Below are 21594 nucleotides of genomic sequence, written 5' to 3'. Positions count from 1 at the left end.
ATAATCTTGTACAGTAAAAGGCCCTTTGTTTTGGCCAAAATACAGAACAATAAGCCTTCTAATGCATGACAATCTTCAGAGCTTTATGAAGTTATAAAGAAAAAACATTAATATTCAAACTGTCTTTAGCTATAAAAGAAACAAGCTGCTTTTCTCATGAAGGGAGATATTTCAATAACTACATCTATACTTCCTTAAAGCATGAGAAATCAGAACATAACCAAGTACAGTTACTGACTTACATCTTCTGGAAAGAGGTGCAGCCTCTGCATCATAGTTCTTCTGTGCAGGTTCTTTGGAAGCATTCTATAAATAGCCAGTTTAACAATCTGAAAGAGACATATATATTATGAAAAAAATATACATCTGGGTATGAAGCAGACATGCCAAAAGAGCAGAAACAATGAGAAAGAGGTAGGCTGAGCTTCCCCCTGCCCATTCCTCCAGATCCTGGACTTTGCTTCAACAAACCACCATCTGGAGGTGCAGCCTGACCATTCCAAGAGGCCAAGGCTCTGGCAACTGTCAGAAGAGCGGGAGAAATTGGAGGGAGCAAGGCTGAGTACCTGTTCATCCACCAGCCCTAGTAGCACAATGCCTGTGCAGACGCAGACATGTACAATGGAAGGCCCCACCACTTTCTATGATGGGGAAGAAGGGAAACAATTATGCAACCTTAACTATCACAGCCACACCAACCACCTCATAGTACAGAATCCTTTCTAAATATTATATTTTAATTGCTCAGGATTAGAGAGCACTGACAACTTTTCTTCTAAATTAACTGATATATGTGATGTGATAATTAATTAATACTGTTGACGGTCACTAAGTGCTGACAATAACATCGTATTTCCCAGTAGGAAAGCTTCCACAGTGAGCTCTATTTGCAGTTGAGGACTAGATATGTTCATAGGGAGGAAGTGGTTGTGAATCTGAAGGTTCAAGGCAATTGGAGTGAAAGTGAGCATGTATGATAGATTTCATGATTCCAAGGAAAGGAAGGAATGAGAGCAACAGAATAAGAACAATGGACTCAAAAAAAAAAAAAAAAAAAAGCACATTTTAACAAACTCGGAGAACTGGTAGACAAGATCTCACAGGAAGAAAAATTCTAAGGGATACAGGAGTTCAGGAGAGCTGACAATTTCTCAAGGAAACAATATGAAAGGCACAACCGTAAACTATCCTGATGCAAAGAAAAGATAGGAAGACTAAGAAGAGGTCAATATGGCTCCATCAGCCCCCAAGGTTTATCTCTGAGTAACAGCTTCTCCTAGAGTGGTGCAGCTTACATTCTTTCCTTGCTCAGGACCCTGGCTGAAGCCACCATCTAGCTCTAATTGCACTGATGAGAAAACACAGAAGTTTTAATTTAAAAAATTAAGCTTAACAGAATTTGAACTGGCTAATTTTCCAATATAAAAAAGGCACAATGTAAAAAGCAGCACCAACCAGAGTCATTTACAAGCTGATACTTTAGCTACAAAAGGACTCTGATATTGTTACCTGAATACAAAAGAAATATAATTGAGTTTTACAGCAAAAGAACTGAATAGAGGACTACAGAATTCCAAGAAAGCTGTTCTCTAGTTCATAGAATATGTGCATACGGATTCAATATTTCATTAAAATTAGACAATGACTTTTACTAAAACAGAGAATTTTCTTATATTTTAGCTATACATTTCCAATAAACAGAATTCCAGTTAAAATGATGTGTTTATGTGATGATGATGATCAGATTTTTAAAAAAACCTTAAACAACAACGGTCTGAATTCTACAATGAGAAACGCACAGAGCCCCATTGACTTCACTGGGGCTCCATCTCGGTAAAAGGGCCTGCCTACCTAGTTCTCTCAGCAGGACTGCGGCCAAAGTTCCAATGATGGGTACTGTTAAGCCAGCATCCACCAAGTTCAATCCTGTACAGTTGTTTATGCACTCCACCAGTTCTTTACTCGTGGTCCTAGCAACAAATAAGATTTTACATCCTATTTTAAAAAACAACACTCCTGCTGATTTACAAGACACTGTAAAATCTTGTCTTTCAATTATCTCATTCTACTTTATGTACTGAGCCCTGCCTTCAGATTTATAGCTGATGAACAGAGTCCACAGATTTACATAAGATCTTGGGTTCAAAGCATTAAGCTGATGTACACCCCTTCAAATCTGGAATTTCTTTTGATTGATACAGTTTTAGCTATTACCTCTAGACTTAAAACACCTTTGTTTAAGTTGGTCAATTAATACATTTTTGAGACGTTAGTTTAACTATTTGTAAAGCAAACCATGAATGTGCCAAAAACATTAATTTTAAATGGATTGCTCACATGTCCAATAAAAGGTCTCCAAAAAAGTTAACAAAACCAAACCTGGGATAGATATTCACTTCAAGTTTCAAAAGTTCAAATTCTGCTTCTTAAACTACAAAGAAATGAATATGGTAGTATAGCCTAGAAATGCTTATTTACACTAACGTATCTGACTTTTGTTGATTAAACAAACCATTTATGTACACAGGACTGGATTACATTTAAACCTGCTCTAGTAAACTCTCACATTGTCAGCTATGCTAGTGAAAAACTAGCATTTTATTAGTATGAAAAACCTTTTTATTAAAATAATTCTAGAGAGGATTCGTACATTAGGACTTAAAGATTTCAACTTGCGTTGGTGGTGATTGACAGAGCCTGGCTCTTATGTGTAGTTTAATACTGCCTTATATACATTTGTCACACCCAGGAGTGGAAAAGAATCACTGAATAAGTAAAACAAAATTAAAGCTGTTCACCAACAGGACAATACCACTAAGTACTAAATAAATTGACTGAGGTCCCAGGAGAAAGTATATGGAAGTGACTAAGAAGCTAAGAATCCTAGAACATTAGTAACATACCTTCACACCACATTTATCTGAATGAACTAGCCTTCACAAAGATGCAGGATATGAAAGATTCAGCTGAAAGGTATTGAAACTAAAAGAATTTCAGGATATCTGGGATTTTTTTTACTAGATTAGACAGAGCTACCGTACATACATCAAATTTACATAAATCCTCTCCATACCAACTCCTTGGTTCTCTTTCCTGCTTAGTCATAATGCTTTTCTTCTAATTATTTAGGTTCCACTGGGAGTATTTCAAGACTCAGGAGAAGCTGCATCACTCTGGCTTCGAGAGTTTGATTTCTGTTAACACTTCCCTAATATCTGAATATTTTTATTTATGTATATTAATTGTACTTCTCCCAATCCACCCCATCTCACTCCCCATTACTGCTCTGCACAACTATTTAAAACTCTAGAGTTAGAGGAGTACTTTAAATTGATATCCTTCAGCGAGCACAATCCTGAAAGGTATTGAGAGCCTTCCACACTTTGCAGGATTGGGCTCAGAATGAGGAACAGATTAAGAATAGTAAAAGCAATTTGTTTTCATCCACAACCAAACCAGAGATCAAACCACCTGTGAAGTCTTGCTGAGAGTATTTTTAACTTCTAAAATACTTGATCCTGTTCCAATATTCTCCCTAATCCATAGCATACTCACTTCTATGTCTCTACTAATCCAGGCTTCAAAGTTTTGCTCTGGTTTATTAAAAACTGTTCCCCCTCCCCATAGTTTTAAAAGAAAACTCTCTGTATTTGATGTTTTACGAATAGCCTTTTGATATGTATATTACTAGCCAAAATTAGTCCTTGTCTTCCCTGACCCAAACTATATAGTCTTTCAAAGACCAACTGTAAGGATTCTGTTCCAGGTTTTTCTTCCAAAAGGTAATCATTATGCAGATGCAATACAAGTCTATGCACGTAAGTGATTTTTAAATAACATTCAAAGGTAAGAATGTTTTAAGCGCCCTTATTTCAATTCCTGCAGCTGCATACATTGGGGCAATGACTCCACTGCAGGCTTCCTCACAGCATATTGCCAGTGTGAAATCTTGTCCTGCTTTATAATTATTCTCAGTAGGTGAAGCACACTCTGAGCAATTGTCAACCACTAATTCTTTTCCAGTGGCAACACAGCCACTAAAAAATATGGCCAACTCACATACAGTACTTCTCACTTCTTTAGAATTGTTTTATACTCACTAATTTCATGTGACTTTTTCCAAGTAACTAAATAACCAGCGTCAATTAAATTTTGCTTATATTTTCAATTAGAAAATAAAGTGAAATTTTTAAGTTAATATTTGAGGCCAAAACTTTCTAAACTGAGGTAGCTGAATTAGGCTCCTAAATCCATATCTAGCCACCAATCCAAAAGTAGCTTCATTTGCAAAACTGCCAAGCATCCATAAATTCCACTGAAGTCAATGGAAGTTGCAGGCACTCAATTGCTTTAAAGTCTAGCCACTTCCATTTTTAGGCATCTCAAAAGATGTATGGGCCAAATTTTAGGCATAAAACTTTCACAGTTCTGGTCTCAAACTTTACAGTAATTATGCAAGTGAACTAAAATGTCTGTATGCTTTATTTTTTTATAAAAACTGCCTTCGAGTTCCAAACATGTGCTTCTTGCAAATAAACAAATTGAAAGTACATAATCTCTCTGCTTTTTGCTTTCAAAAATGGGCAATATTGGCAAGATAGGGACATAGTTTGGGAAGTCCAGTGATGCTGCAAGTCAATGCATTCCCTTAGCAGCCTGCAGCAGAAATTAAAGTTGTCCCCAACATATGTCCTAAAGGAAGTTAGTGGTGGTACTACACATGACCTGATTCACTACCACAAAACCAAAGAAGAGGGAAATCATTTTGACCTATGGCAACAGGAGGTTATCGCACTGAAACTAGAAAAAAATGTATTAACAAAATACATGGATCGTCCAACAATCTGCACTTAATCTAAGGAAGTCAAGTGAAAGGTTAAAAATGAAATGGTAATTTCTTCTTCATTAAACACTTCCTGAATAATATGGGCAAGCCCAATATGAAGGAACCCCTAAAACTGCTCATGTAGAAGACACAACCCAGAACATTAGAATTATAAATACTTACTTTAAAACACAGATCTGATCATCTGGTTTTGGAGGCAAAAATTTGCCAAGACAGGCTTGATGACTCTGATAACTTCTTGAGACGATTTTGTTCTTGTTAGAGATCAGTCTTCAAGGATAAAAGGTTAAATTCAAAGGTTCACAAGTTAATAGCCACTCTGCTCTACTTGTTAGACAGAAGTATTAGCAATACTCAAATTTCACCCTATAACAATGGTACTTCATAGCTCCAGCAAGTGGAAAGTCCAGGAAAGAAGCTGTTGTATGGCAAAGATGCTGTGATCAAAACTATTCTGTTGAATAAAATGTCATCAATCCAAAGATCTGAAGAAGATGGTGACGAAGAGGTATGATTATCCATACATCTACCTGCTAATCAAAATGGCTCGTTGCTATCTTTCATTTTTGGCAGCTAAAAATTCAAGAAGATTATAGATCTGATGTGTTGGAAATAGGTTAAGACTGAAGGTATGGGATGATTGAGTTGGTGTTCATCCTGTTCCTGCTTTGAGCAGGGGATTGGACTAGATGACCTCCTGAGGTCTCTTCCAACCCTAATATTCTATGAAGGTAAAAGGGTAACACAGATCAAGATGTCTGAGATCCACTCGGGCTGTTTCAGAATATAGATTTAAAACTTGTTTGCTTCATTTGGCTTTCTCCAGTAGAATTCCTCTGAAATGTGAGAGATTTGATCTTTCTCAAGCCAACTCCAAGTTTCTCTTAAGCTTGACGGGCCAATTTAAGAGTCATTAAAACTTCTTATTCAGAGAATTAAGAGACCAATTTATTTGCTTACTCTGACCATCTATTGCAACTCCTCTAGAGCCAATTAGATCTGCCATGCATCAGAATTGTGTAAAATGAAGGCAGGCTGGTCACTTGCTGCTTTAACTTGCCATTTCTCTGTGGCTCTTACCTTCCTACAAAAAACAGAACACAGAGGCATGCACAGGAATTTAAATTTGACTGCTTTTAGAGGGGCATGTTCTGTGTCCCCAGGGCCGGAGGAATCCTGTACCCCCACCGATTACTGGGGGGGAAGGGGGATATGCCTCTGCTCCCTGCCCCCATGCATGCCCCCTGAAAAAAACATATGTATTCAGGATAGCAATAGAAGCTAGAACTCCTGTGCTGTTATCTGAGTGCCTCACTGTGAGGCTCTGGGATGTGCAGGCCTCTTTGAATATCCCTTATTCCATGTGTAACAAGGGAATTGTTAACACTGGAGGGGATACCAGGAAATTATTTGTACAACTAGGTGGATCCCCAGCCAGCTGTTATGACAGATTCTGCTCCTTCACCTTGATTTGGTCCCTGGCTTCTGACTTTGGCTTTGACCCTTGGCCTGGTTCCTGATTCCAGTTCTGACCTGTGGCTCTCTAGGGCTGAGTCTGGCACCACCCACTAGTCCTGACTGCCCACACCCCAGCTGTGACAGTTAATAATTTCAAAAGTACTGAAAAATCGCTGTTTAATACAGTTTAATATATAATACTATTCATTGTTTAATCATTTAAATTTAAATAACTTCTACCATGTTTTAAGTGAAAGCAAATAGTTTGCTAATTACAGGCAGTACACCTATTTAGCATTAAAACGTTTTAGAAGCTTTGAATTAATTTACATGTTTGGTAGCTAAAGAATACTTCTGAATACTATTTGTGCAAGTGGATAGAATATAAATAGGATTTTTCTTGTTGAACTTGCTTACCTTATTGATAGATGGTTTAATAAAACATTTTCATACTAATTCTGACGAGATCATACTATAGTTTAGTTACTTTGCAATAAGAGGTTTGTGTTCTGCACTTGTATAGACATAGCAAGGAATACAAAGTTAAGCACTGATTAGAATATGTTGTTTAAACAAGACCTTGTATTGAAGTAGCATGGAGAATGCCAATGTTGGGGGGGGTGGGGTTAGGGGGAATTAGCATAGATTTCCACTTCCAAAAATACTGTTCAAGTGAAATTTACCAGAAGCTAATCTTGATAGATTCTTAACTATAAATGAATATCACAGAACCAACTCAATATGGAGGATAATCTCATAGTATTTATAGATTTTTCCTATAATTTAGGTCCTGTCCTTGGGCCACTAGAGCACTCTGCCTTTCATCCTGCCATTTCATGTAGTTACAAAATATTGTTGTCTGTGAAATGCAAGTAAAAATTAGAATACACACCCAGGTTGTTAACAGAAACTTTCATGCACATTCAGCTACCTATATTATTTTTTGTCATGTCACTGTTTGTACAGGTTGCAGATAAACTGCTTGTTATGCCATCATGGTCCACTAAACTTATCAAGATCAGAATGATCTATAAGAATAGCTACACAGACAGAATATTTGGCATACTAAACTACCAACTACTATTCTAAACTAACAATGTGACAAAAACAGAAATCAGATCTCTTTCTGATCTCTCTAACCATCAAATTAGATTTTTTGCTTTGAACACAGAGTGAGTTAAATCCCCAGAGTTCTTTAGAGGGTTGTTACACAAGAACCCCTTTCTCGCTAAATACAATGAAGTTCTGAAATCTATCACCATTTGCTGAGTCTTTGTCAAACATGTTTTAACTATTGGCAATGCTCTGAATTTGTCTTAGATGAATTTCGCTGGGAACAGTGGGAGTTTGGCAAGAAAAACAAAACTCAGCGTGAATGCCAGAAGGGATCCAGTTCTCAGGCCCTTGCAAATAAATTAGGCTATAGTGCCTCCCAGTGTACAGCTACTAATATCTGAAGTTCAAACAAAAATGGTAAAGTAGAGAACTGATTTTGGACATGGAACAAATAATAGTTTAGGAAGTCAGTACAGATATAGCAGAGCCTCCCCTTTAAGTGCTTTTTTGTTTTACTTTAATTGAGTACAATTAGACAGCTGACTACAAGCAGCAAAGCTCTTTGGGGGCAGTGACTCTCTTTTTGGTCTGTATATGTACAGTGCCAAACACAACAAGATCCTGGTCCATAACTGTATCTCCTAGATGGTACTGCAATAAAACAACAATAATTCAACAGATGCATAATCTGGTGTGATTACAGCAAGTGTTTTAAAATTAGTTATATAAATGTCCTTGAGCCAAATCCTTTTGAAGTCAGGGGGAATTTTCTATTGGCTTTACTGGGCTTTTAAATCAGTCCCTAATGGATGTGTGTCTTAGGGTATGTCTATATAGCAGTTAGATACCTGTCGCTGGCCCATGCCAGCTGACTTTGGCTCACAGGCCTCGGGCTAAGGGGCTGTTTAACTGCAGTGCGGACACCCAGGCTTGGGCTCTCCCACATCACAGGGTCCCAGAGCCCAGGCCCTACTCTTAGCCCAAACATCTACACCACAGTTAAACAGTCCCTTAAGCCGAGCCCCATAAGCTCGAGTCAATTAGCATGAGTCAGCCGCGGGTTTTTAATTGCAGTGTAGATATACTCTCAGAGTCTAATCCTTAGAGGTGCTGCACACAAACTCTCAGTAAAAGCAAGGGAATGGATTCCAATATGTTTTTCCCAAGTCAGTATCACAAAGCTCATATCTATATATCCAGAGCAGGCAAGATTTTCAAAAATAGGAAGCAGAAGTTAAATGCCTACATCCGCAGTTAGGGTACAATTTTTTGAAAATCTTGGCAATCAATAATATTAAGCTATATTAATAATATTAAGCTGATACTAAACTGGGAGGAGTGGTAGATACGCTGGAGGGGAGGGATAGGATACAGAAGGACCTAGACCAATTGGAAGATTGGGCCAAAAGGAATCTGATGAGGTTCAATAAGGATAAGTGCAGGGTCCTGCACTTAGGACGGAAGAACCCAATGCACAGCTACAGACTAGGGACCGAATGGCTAGGCAGCAGTTCTGCGGAAAAGGACCTAGGGGTGACAGTGGACGAGAAGCTGGATATGAGTCAGCAGTGTGCCCTTGTTGCCAAGAAGGCCAATGGCATTTTGGGATGTATAAGTAGGGGCATAGCGAGCAGATCGAGGGACGTGATCGTTCCCCTCTATTCGACATTGGTGAGGCCTCATCTGGAGTACTGTGTCCAGTTTTGGGCCCCACACTTCAAGAAGGATGTGGATAAATTGGAGAGAGTCCAGCGAAGGGCAACAAAAATGATTAGGGGACTGGAACACATGAGTTATGAGGAGAGGCTGAGGGAGCTGGGATTGTTTAGCCTGCAGAAGAGAAGAATGAGGGGGGATTTGATAGCTGCTTTCAACTACCTGAAAGGGGGTTCCAAAGAGGATGGCTCTAGACTGTTCTCAATGGTAGCAGATGACAGAACGAGGAGTAATGGTCTCAAGTTGCAGTGGGGGAGGTTTAGATTGGATATTAGGAAAAACTTTTTCACTAAGAGGGTGGTGAAACACTGGAATGCGTTACCTAGGGAGGTGGTAGAATCTCCTTCCTTAGAGGTTTTTAAGGTCAGGCTTGACAAAGCCCTGGCTGGGATGATTTAACTGGGAATTGGTCCTGCTTTGAGCAGGGGGTTGGACTAGATGACCTTCTGGGGTCCCTTCCAACCCTGATATTCTATGATTCTATCAATTAATACCTATTAATCTTCTCCCTCAGCAGAAGTAGTAGTATCCCGTTTCTGCATTACACACTGAATCCAGATTTTACCCAGGGGCCCAAGTTCAACATGATCAACATTTTTCAGTTCTTGGATACATCATATGTTCAGGCTATACCACTGGAAAACAGCTAAAAATCAATCAATAGAATCCACTGTTGAATTTCACTGCAAGAGAGATGCGGGTGTACTGTCTTGCATTCTCTTTTTAAAATCAGCATTATTTCCTCCGGCTGCTTAGAAAGGACTATGATTATTAAGCGATGTACAACTTTGCTAAGACTGGCTTGGGGTGTGTGATTTATGAAAAGGGTCAAATCTTTAAAACTGAAGTCAGTCAGTCAAAAATGAACCAAGTTAAAAACCTTGATTTGCCCATTTGAATAGCATAATGTGAACCACAGTTTTAGCTACAAAGCACAGCATTATATATATTTTGTTGAAATAACTGTCCTTAAAATTATCACACTTTAGCTCCATACTGAAGGTTAATACAAAACATATTAGTTTCATAGTAGTTACCATCTCATTGTTTTTTTATTAGATTAACCTGTTTTACCCTATTGACTAGTTCCCCATATGTTATTCTAGTTTTGTGTAGTAGGCTGGAAATGGTAATCCACAGTGTAGGAGCTTTACTCCCACAGCAGGGAGTTTATCTGGTGAAGGATCTCTGGTCTGCACTCCATTTTTCATGCTGTCTAAAGTGCATGTAAGAGCAAGAAGCAGAGTACTCCCCACTCAGTCTGATACACCCACCTCAAGAAGAGCAGAGTTCTAATTCACTTTAAACAGTGAACCTTGCTGTATTAAAAAAGAATAAACAGTGCTCCTACACCAGTGGTGGGCAACCTGTGGCCCATCAGGGTAATCTGATTGCGGGCCGTGAGACATTTTGCTGACGTTGACTGTCTGCCGGCATGGCCCCCTGCAGCTCCCAGTGGCTGCAGTTCGCCATTCCCGGCCAATGGGAACTGCGGGAAGTGGTGGGCTGCAGGGAAGTGCTGGCCGCTGCTTCCCGCAGCTCCCATTGGCTGGAAACAGAGAACCACGGCCACTAGGAGCCGTGGGGGACTGTGCCGGCAGATGGTCAACGGCAGCAAAATGTCTCACAACCTGCAATCAGATTACCCTGATTGGCTGCATGTGGCCCGCAGGTTGCCCACCACAGTCCTATGCCATATGGCTGGGGAGGCCACCACAGGAGGAGTGGGGGAGAGAAAAATCAGGGAAAAGGACAAAAACCAAAGAGGAAAGAAGGAACATAGAAAGATAAGGCATGAGGAGAAACAGAGACAGTGATGCAGATTTAGGCCACCAATTCAGTAAAGTATCCCTATTTAGGAGACTATTTAAGTATGAGCTGAACTGGAGAGAGAGAGAGCGCAGAGGAGAAGGTGAAAGAGTGAATACGTGAAGAAAAAGATGGGAAGGGGAAGACAGAACTCAGAATAAAGGAGAGGACAGAGTGATACAATGGAGAAGAGAGTAGCTGGTCACTCAGGAGATCCCAACTACAAACTAAACACCAAAATTTCTATTTTCCACCTTTGTAGTAACTAGGGTTTCTTTTTTTGTTTGTTTTTTTTTAAAAGAAAGGTTTGGTGAAAAGGCAAATGGAAGAGCTTGATTCAGTTTTTTGTCCATCGGAAGAATAGCAAGTCAATATGATGAAATAGTTCCCCTAAACTAGCTAAGGAGAGCAAAAGTTAAAATGAAACAGGTTACTTACCGCTGTTGGATCTTTTAGGTGAAGTTGTGTTGCTGTCACTTGTTTTAAGCCACCTGGATAACTAAAAAACACCCAAAAAACATATTTAATAATTAAGACAGTGAAACAAAATAAAAAAGACAGTGATTTTTTTTCTAATACGTTTGATTCTGTAAACACTTTTTTTCATTATTACTCACTGTTGAATTATATTTATAACACGTTACCTGCATATTATAAATTTTACATAAATGGCTTTCATGGACACAAGCAGATCAGTACACAAGGCTGAAAGGTTTGAACTAAAAAAAATATTGCCAGCTGATCACAGCTAGGCAGGTGGCAAGTTATATCATGCACAAGCTATTATCCCAACAAACAGTTTATCATTATCATTACTTTGCCCTCTGTTCCCTAATCCCATTTACCTATATTGTAAGCTTTATGGGGGAAGATGTTGTGTTTACTGCTGTTATAAATCTTATCGGGTCCTACAAATTTGGTATTTTTTCCAACTACTGATCTGAACTTTGGATCTGGTCCAAAATCTATTGAAGTCAATGGGGGACTTTCCATTACTTCAATGGATCAGCTCCAACTTCATAAAACCTTAAGAACTGAAAATATCAGTATTGTCAGTACATGGAATACATTTAGAATATTCACTTAAAACTGCAGTTATTTGAATACTACTATAATTCCCTCCCCCTACTAACACCCTCAACTCCACTTTTATGTTTTCCATACAATTATTCAGATTTTCAGAATAGATCTATTTTAATAATTAGAGATAAACCAACTAATGTGGTCATGTTCGAAACACGGGAGCAACTGTTCCTATTTGCTTTGACTGACTGATTAGAATTCCACCCAGAAACAAATGATTCCTGCCAGTACTAAATACAGAAGCTTGGGAAATAACCACTATTGACAGCTTATATATCAATTTTGTCTCCATAGTACCTCATGTCTTAAAAGTTTTCTCAGTGATTTTTAGAGAGATTTAAATCACACAGATGTAATTCTGTAACATCAAAATGCATTCTTTATCTTTATTCAGTTAAACCTTTTGCATTGGAAAATGATCTTGATCTTGCTATTTGCCCTTTGGTATAATAACGTAACTTAAGAGGACTTCTGCACTGCTCTTAAATTGTTGTTTTTTGTTTAGTTGGCTTTTTTAGTGTTTTACAAAACAAAATCCCTTTTGCTATTTAATTAAAATGATATTCCTGTTCTTGGCTTCACCTCCATCCAGTAAGATTGTTTTGCTAGGCAAATTTAACTTATGCCTTCTTCTGATGTCTTGTATCTCAGATGATTTCCCTAGCAATAGATATTGTGCCAGGGTGGACAGAGAAATTTAACAGAACATAAGATTTATGACACACAAAAGGAATTTCCTTTGAATTCACATTTTCTAGTTAGTGAATTTACTTAAAAGCAAAATGGATTTCAGCATCAATCTCTACTACTAACTTCTTTGAGCATTTACTATCAAATCATGGACCACTTACCCTGTGTGAGAAGAATATACTTTCTGTTCCCATTTGTTACCAGAAAATGCAATGTGTCTCGTATTTATTATGACAACATGGTCTCCACAGTCACCTAGATTATAAAGGATAGAAATTTCAATAGGAGATATCACAAGGGAAATACAAAAGTCCTCACAAAATTACTCACAGAAACAGAGCAAATATCACATTACAATGTCTCAAATGAAACAATCACTGAAAAGCATCACCTTTAAAATAAAAATCTAGCCATAAATAGAGAATTTATTTACTTTTTTCATTATCACCACCACCATGTTAAATGCTGGGTGAATACATTTTTTTTTAAACCAGCGTGGGTAGTTTAAGTCAATGCAAGTTGCATGAGTAAGATCTGCATGTCTTAAGTCACTGCGTAACATTTTATTTTATTCAATACACTATATGTTTGCTCTACACTACCAAAAGTCAATGTGAACAAATTAAACACAAACTGAAGATAAATCTTTAAAGCAGAATTTAAATTAATTTCAGATTTCTAAAACAATTTTTCATATTAAACAATTTCATAATGAACAATTTTTCATAATACTGAATTTTGGACTAGAAAAATATTAATATGAAACAATCTTAGGACCTAAAGCTAAAATATATATTGGAAACTAAAAGAAAGATTTAACGTCATTAGCTTTGTGCTAGACTGAAGCATTTGTACTAAAAATCAAGTAGAGCTGAGTGTTACAATATAGAATCATAGAGCTGGAAGGGACCTCAAGAGGTCATCTAGTCCAGTCCCCTGCACTCGTGGCAGGACTAAGTATTATAACATACACAAATGGGTGCAATATGAAAATTTTCCTGCTATATAGAGAGCATCCCTCCCATCTATAGGTACCAAAATGAAAAAAACAAACAAACCTGTATTCTATTACTAAACATACTTTTCAAGCATTAGAAATTTTGACAGATCTTCCAAATTAAATAAAATGTGACTAATTTGTTTTTTTTACTAAATTCCAACATGTATAAAATAACTGTGAAACAAGTGCAAGTTTTCTAAAAAATATATATACATCCTCTTGATGAGTCATTACTATTCCATTAATTCAGATCTCTGGAAGATCATTCACCTGGAATTCATTTCCATATTGAGATTTAACCAGTTAGTCTAAGTGCCATATTAAAGTATAATAAAAATGTAATTAATATTTGAAGAAACTGATAATGCAAAACAAACATTGTTGTGGGGGAAGATCTCCCAAAGGTATAATCCTTACTACATACATCCAGAAAATCTATGTGACCTTTCATTGCTGACTGATCACTTTTACAAGTATTGTCTATCTACACAAAATATGGAAGGCAGGTGAATTCTGAGGAAATCTGGTATAATTTGTAGGTTTTTGGGAGGAAAAATGGATTTAAGGTAATTTTTAGCAATTATTCTTCAAAATTGAAAGTTTATGCACCAGCAGTTGCTGATGGAGAAAATCTTTGACATCAGCAGCTACATTTTTCTGTCAGATTTTATCCTAAAATGCTGATGGTTTCATGTGCTGTGCCTGGTGGATAAAGTTTTCTCTGTTAGCAGCTGCACTTCCACTCTCCTACAGATCCAAATACTCATGAACCTGCAGCCTTATAACCTATGAGTAAGTCTGATCTCACAAACTAAACAGGATCATTAGGCGATTCAATAATTGTCAGTCTACCATTTGAGCCAATATTGAACCAATGCTCCAGTATGTTACTGGAGGTGCCAACCTTTGGATTAGAGATTAAAAATCCAAAGAAAAAATTTATTAGAGTAGACATAATAACCCAATTTGTAATTTGTTTATTTATTTGTTTAAGGTCTTGATTATGACAGAAGTTGCTTTAAAAAACAAAGAAATCTAAAATCAGTTTAAAGCTGATTTTGTTCAGTGAAAAATCCTGTGTGAACACACAAACTGGTTTAAAACTGGCCTATATGTGTTTAGCTTACATGATAGCATAAACAGATTTAAATAGAATTAACATTGTTCACACATCACACCTTTAGTTAAACCAGTGCAACTCTGTGGAAAGACCAAGCCCATACATATCTCAGGAATCCCTTGCACTTTCAGTTGGACACAGTATTCTTTGCTTCTTGTCTTTAAATAGTATGCACTGTTCCTGTAACACTTCAGAGGTGGCCTCGTTCAACAGTGTTAAAAAGGGAAAACAGTTCTGTATGCACAATTAAGCTCAATATTTGTTCATAGCTCCTGCAGCGTAGACCCAATGAACTGTACTGGAGTAAAAATATTTTCTGGCTGTTCTCATGATATATCGATTTGTCATATTTTAAGTTTTTTTAATTAATATTTCTTAATAAACATACACACACACAGACCCCAAAGAAAAGACCAAGACCTTAATCTTCATTCATTACTTAGGTTTTTCTTCTTTATTTAATAAAGTGCCTGACATCTGCCTAGCATCACGAGTCAGTCTGCCACTTATTAGCTTACAAAACTAACAATCTACATGCCAAACTTTGTGTTCATTTTCAGATGATAAGTCTTAACTCTTTCTCCTAACCATTATAAGTACCAAATATTACAAACTGAAGGAATTCCTGAAGTTTTCACCCTAAAGGCTGATCAGCATTTTATTGCAAGGGGTGAAGAATAATTATCCACATTAAGGTAGTTGTGCTGAGCTCCAACACAGTAAATTACCAAGTGCATTTTGGTTTCCTTTAATTGCTTTTGTTAGATTTATTTAATCTTCTAAGAAGTTTTAATAACAATTAAGTATCAATGTTTAACTTCAATTGAGGGAACAAAAGTACAGTGAATATGATCAATATTCTTATGATATTGAATGCTTGGTGTAATGTGTGTGGTATAATTTTATTTAAAATTTTGAAATTTGCGGAAAAAGTATACCACTGTTCACAGCTTAAATGCAAGATAAGTTTACATGAAATCAAATTTCTTCCCTCCCTCTGAGTTGGAATTCAGTTCAGTATATTTGGAAAAACAAACAAATAAATAGAAAAGTTTTACTGAACAGAAGCATTACACAGAAAATTCAGTTTTAGTCCATTTAAAATATTGAAATCTCAGAGTTCTGAGAACTATGTTAATAATTTAAAAAACAATAGTCTGCACTTCCAGCATCACGAAGCAATAAACAATGCAAAATGGAAATCCATACGGACACTGCTCTTTTACAGATTACTTATCTCTCACCCGCACTAGCCTCCAGAAACAACACAATCACATTAAAAAACTAACAGTGTTCAAGAAACTACATCAAAAGCTATTTAAATAATAAATGAATGTATTAAATACAGTATCCTGTGTGCAATACTGTATAAGTGGTGCTTTACAGATTAAAAGTACTGTTATTTTATTAAATAGATTTTAACCTGTTTCATCAGAAGCAGCAAACCAAATAAAATCCTTCTGGAAACAACCTTTCTTCCCTGCCCAGAAGTTAAAAATTGAATGAATGTGAAGTTGAATGATCTTTTGCAGTGAATGATCAAAAACATTAATTTTCAGGGAAGTTTGGTCTCAAGTGACATCTTGTGGATAAAAGATGTTTTGCAGTTTTAAAATTCACATTATTCAAATCACTTCTACAATCACATTGTAAGTTATACTTTCTGCTATGAAAAATAATAACTAATCTAAATTTTCACATGAAAATTAATTGTGAAACAATGTATACCCAGCTTCAACCAATATTAGATTTGTTATTTCAAAGACAATATCAACAAACTATAGCAATACAGATAAGGTTTTGGAACACAGGGTTTTCAACTCAAAAGATTCATATTTAATAAAAGACTCTGAACTTAGCGCGCACACAAGGCTGAAAGTGTCAGTGTTTCTTTTAGCCTTACTAAATCTTTGTGATAATTTGCACAAGGGCCATGGAAAGATTTTCCATGTCACAATCTCAGCATTGTGGACAGGGACCATCTTTTTGTACAACTACCTGGCACAATCGGGTCTCAATCCATGACTATGGCTCATAAGTGCTATAGTAACAGAAATAAACAGTAATGCCTGTATAGCAGATTAGCCAGCCTGTTTGGAAGGGAGACAAATCTTTTGGTTTAAATTAAAATAGATATTTGAAATTTATTTAAAAAAGAGATGAGAAACATTTTATTCGTATATTTTGAAAATTCTGCTTGAAAAGGAAGTAGCTTTTAATGAACAATTTTGTCATGTGTTTTACGTAAAGAGACAACCAATTTGATGTATTTTAATGTCAATTTAAAAAAAAAAGTTAAAAAGTAGTGTCAGTTACTGTACTTGCCCCTATGCTCACTTTCACATTATTTTGGTTTCACAATAATATTTTGCTATTTGTTAAAACGTTTCTCTCTCTGTTATAACTGCACAGTTATATACGTAAAACAATGATGCCAAACCACAAGCAGCCATATTGTGTTGTCAAATGCACAAACTAAAAATTAAAAAAATAAATATTTGTTGTTCTAATATCTCTTTTAGCATTGTAAGGTATAATCACAATAGATTGTAGACAAAATTTATATAAGAAGATTCCAGGAGCGTCACTGTGTGTGTTTCATTCCAAAGCCTAAAACATCTGTAGAGGCAGCATAAAGCGATGGAAACAGCTACAGCATAATTGAGGGCTCTTTTTGTCCAGAATATCACCAGGCTGAATCATCACCAAGTTTTGCTGACTGTTACCATCCAATTTTTAAGTTCTTAGCTGTTTTTACTTTTTGAATTATACCCATGAGATATAGCTACAGTAAAGCCTGGTCTATACTACAAAGGTAGGTTGACGTAAGCCACCCTATGTTGACGTAATTGTGCACAAGTCTACAATTAAATTTATCTCCCACAGATGTAAAGTGGCCCATTATGACGGCATACAACACCAGCTCCCTGAGTGGCACTGAACCATGGTCTATGTATGGAGGTTGATGTAGCACGAGTGTAGATGCTGTGTTACCTGTGCGTTACCCTAACAGTCCTCAAGCAGCTGTCCCACAATGCCCAACACGGACCACTCTGGTCACAATTGTTAACTCCTCTATCTAGGGATCATACATTTCAGAAGCCCCCTACTCTGCCTTTAAAACCCCTGCGAATTTTTGAAATGCCTTTTCCTCATTGCCCAGCTTGGTGAGCACACCTCTATCTGCTTTGTTCATGTGTGCAACGGCCCAGCTGATTATGTCGGCTACATGCTCTGGACACACACCTGCCTGGAGCAGAGAGAAGATATTGAATCTCCTGGGCCTGTAGGGAGAAGAGGATGTGCAGGCACAGCTCCGAACCAGCCATAGAAACATTAACATCTATCAGCAGATTGCTCAGGAGATGCAGTAGAAGGCGTACGACAGGGACCAGCAGTAGTGCTGCGTGAAAGCCACGGAAATGCAGCACACAAACCAGGAAGTCAGAGGCGCCAACAATCAATGTGATGCTGACCCGCAGACCATCCACTTTTACGAAGAGCTACATGCCATCCTTGGCAGAGACCCTACCACCATGCTGCAAACCACGTGGATACCTGTGAGGAGCTCCAGTCACAGGCTGCTGCTGTGAACAATGAGGAGGTTGATGAGGAATATGGGAGACAGGTGTTGGAGGGTTCAGCTGTGCTGTGCGTCAGGAACTGTTGTTGATATCACTGCAGTCCAGCCAGTCCCTGCAATCGAGCATGGGCAAGCACAGTACAGAGGAAAGAACTTTGGGTAAATGTGTAAATAAATTTCCAATTACAGTGATGGCACCCCAAAATTAGCAGGACACAGCTACTGACTTTTCATTAATTTATTCATACTACAAGAGGTAGCGGTACAACAAAGAGAGGTAAAGTTGCTATCTGCTCTTCATTCTCCTCAAGAGTAAGGTGGGGTGGGGGCCATGTGGAGCAGTTTGTTTATGAACACAGGGATGTACCTTGAATCCTCCTGAGAGATCTCGATGAAACTTCCATGGAGGTACTCAGCAATCCTTTCCCGAAGGTTTCTAGGCTTTGGCAACCTTATTTCTTCCTCTGCAATGGGCCACTTTCCCATGCCAGTCGGTGATTGTCATAAATATAAAGGGAAAGGTAAACACCTTTAAATCCCTCCTGGCCAGAGGAAAAACCCTTTCACCTGTAAAGGGTTAAGAAGCTAAGATAACCTCGCTGGCACCTGACCAAAAGGACCAATGAGGAGACAAGATGCTTTCAAAGCTGGAGGGGGGGAGAAACAAAGGTTCTCTCTGTCTGTGTGTTGCTTTTGCTGGGACCAGAGCAGGAATGCAGGTCAGAACTCCTGTAAAAGGCTAATAAGCAATCTAGTTAGATATGCGTTAGATTCTGTTTTGTTTAAATGGCTGATCAAATAAGTTGTGCTGAATGGAATGGATATTCCTGTTTTTATGTCTTTTTGTAACTTAAGGTTTTGCCTAGAGGGATTCTCTATGTTTTGAATCTGATTACCCTGTAAGGTATTTACCATCCTCATTTTACAGAGGTGATTCTTTTACTTTTTCTTCAATTAAAACTCTTCTTTGAAGAACCTGATTGCTTTTCACTGTTCTTATGATCCAAGGGTTTCGGTCTATGTTCACCTATGCAAATTGGTGAGGATTTTTATCAAGCCTTCCCCACAAAAAGGGGTGTAGGGTTTGGGAGGATTCTGGGGGGGAAGACTTTTCCAGGAGGGCTCTTTCCCTCTTATATATTTGTTAGACGCTTGGTGGTGGCAGCAATAAAGTCAAAGGGCAAAAAGTAAAATAGTTTGTACCTTGGGGAAGTTTTAACCTAAGCTGGTAAAAATAAGCTTAGGGGGTTTTTCATGCAGGTCCCCACATCTGTACCCTAGAGTTCAGAGTGGGGAAGGAACCTTGACAGTGATTACTTTGGCAGGCACCATTGCTGTAAACAGGATAGTGGCATATGGTTCCAGGTGACTTCGGGATGCTACAGCAGCTGTGCTTTCTCTGCATTTGTTACCTTAAGGAGTGAGATATCAGCTAAAAATCACCACCTCCTGTGGAAAATGGTGCCGTTATTCAGTGCCAGTGCACTATACTAAGTTTCATGCAACCGAGCAACTCCCTCCTTGTTTTCCTCACCCCTGGCAGGTCATACTCACAATGGCTTGAGCTGAGAGTGGCAGTGGGCACAAGCACTCCAAAGCAGAAGTGTCAATAAACACAAACACTTCAGGAGAGCAACAGAAAGGGGGTGGACAGGAAGTTCTGAATCTTAAATTTCGCTTTCCATTCCTACTATACTGACAATAGTACCTCTGTGTGTTTTATCTGTAGCTGAGGCTGATGCAGCCTTGACGGGTTCCCCCTGCACACCAGCGGAATGACTGACCCATATAAGGAAGAGGAAAAAAAGAGGACGCGGAAGGACATGTTCTGTGAGATCCTGCAAGCCAGTGCTGCATCAGACCTTGAACAGAGGACCTGGAGGGTGAATATTGCAGACCGAAAGGAGAAGGAAAGTGCAACAGGAGAAAGACGCAGGAAAAGGAGAGGGAGATGCACCAGGAAAGGCAGCCAACTCAGATGCTGCAGACTCTTGTGGATCTCCAGGTTCAACAATCCAGGGCTCAACGCCCTTTGCCCTCTGTGGAGAACTGAAACACAGCGCCTCCCTATACCCCCCTCAGCTTTCCTCATGGCCTGCACACCTACTCCTACCCATGTAAACCAGGGAAAGGCCTGGACAACCACAGCTTCACTTACACTGATCTGTGAGAGCCTCGGCTGATGTATGTGTAGCTACAAAGGACATCAATGTTCCTTCCTCTTCTTTACTAAGGTTCCTAAATTTTTTTAAGTTAAAGCTGAAGAACTTAAGTGTTTTTTTTTTTGAGCTGTTTTCATAAGTGAAAGTTTTGTTTTGAAAGTTATTCATCTTTATTAGTTTACAACACATGGTGTATAATGCCTCCTGGCAGTGATAGTAGTGGTCTGGTATACTCACAACCAATAGGATCAGTGACAAACAGTGTAGTCATAACTGTACAGGAAGCATCCCAGCTTGCACTGTCAAGTGATATATGCACAGATATGCAGCAAGCACGACAATTCTGAAACAAGACCCAAACTGCGACGCCAGGTTGAGCACAGTACACTACAGCACATTCCTGGGGCTCACTGCTTTTTCAAAGCCTCTCTAAGGCACACAGCTCATCTGATAGCTGTTCAAACTCAGCAGACAGCCATTCTACCTTCACACCCACAGCAAAGTTTCCCCCTTTGTTTCACAAATATTATGCAGGACACAACAGGCAGCTATAACCATTGAGATATTTTTTGCACTGAGATCCAATCTGGTGAGTAAACACCACCAGCATCCTTTCAATCTACCAAAAGCACATTCAACTGTCATTTGTGTCAGCTGAGCCTGTATTTGAATCTTTCCTTGGTTCTATCAAGATGGCTCGGGTACAGGTTCAAGAGACAGGGTAGGCAGGATCCCTATTAGCATTTCAACATCGCCAATGGTAATCCATGGTCAGAAAAGAAGGCTCCTTCTTGTAGCTTTCTGAAGAGTACTGTGTCCTTAAATATGCAAGCAGCATGCACCTTTCCTGACCAACCAGTGAAGCATCACCGGTGATCCATCAGAGCTTGCATAACCATGTAAAAATAGCCCTGTTGATGTACTCTGTAGCAAGGTGCTCTGGAGCCAAAATAAGGATGTGTGTCACATCTATTGCTCCACCTCAGCTTGGGAACCGCACAGCTGCAAAGCCATCCACTATATTCTGCACATTGCTGAGAGTCTCAGTTCTGCGTAGCAGAAGACTATTAA

The 21594-nt window shown here is 38.4% G+C and overlaps 1 protein-coding gene across 3 annotated transcripts in view; it reads right to left on the bottom strand.

The window, feature by feature from the left end:
- MRPL13 (mitochondrial ribosomal protein L13) overlaps positions 1-21594 on the bottom strand; it is a 51553-nt gene that overhangs the window by 25647 nt on the left and 4312 nt on the right. For all 3 annotated transcript variants that reach the window (XR_012157104.2, XR_012157105.2, XM_073330242.1), the window contains exons 3-5: positions 12820-12913; positions 11324-11384; positions 243-329 (exon numbers count right to left, since the gene is read on the bottom strand). Coding sequence is in view for 1 of the 3 variants with exons in the window: in XM_073330242.1 (XP_073186343.1) it covers positions 243-329; positions 11324-11384; positions 12820-12913 (242 nt within the window). In the remaining 2 variants the exon portion in view is untranslated. The remainder of the gene's footprint in view (positions 1-242; positions 330-11323; positions 11385-12819; positions 12914-21594) is intronic.

The sequence above is a fragment of the Lepidochelys kempii genome, chromosome 2, assembly GCF_965140285.1.
Source record: "Lepidochelys kempii isolate rLepKem1 chromosome 2, rLepKem1.hap1, whole genome shotgun sequence".
In the NCBI taxonomy this organism is placed as follows: domain Eukaryota; kingdom Metazoa; phylum Chordata; order Testudines; family Cheloniidae; genus Lepidochelys; species Lepidochelys kempii.
The sequence above is the reverse complement of the archived record's forward strand: the minus strand, read 5'-3'. Positions and strand labels throughout refer to the sequence as shown.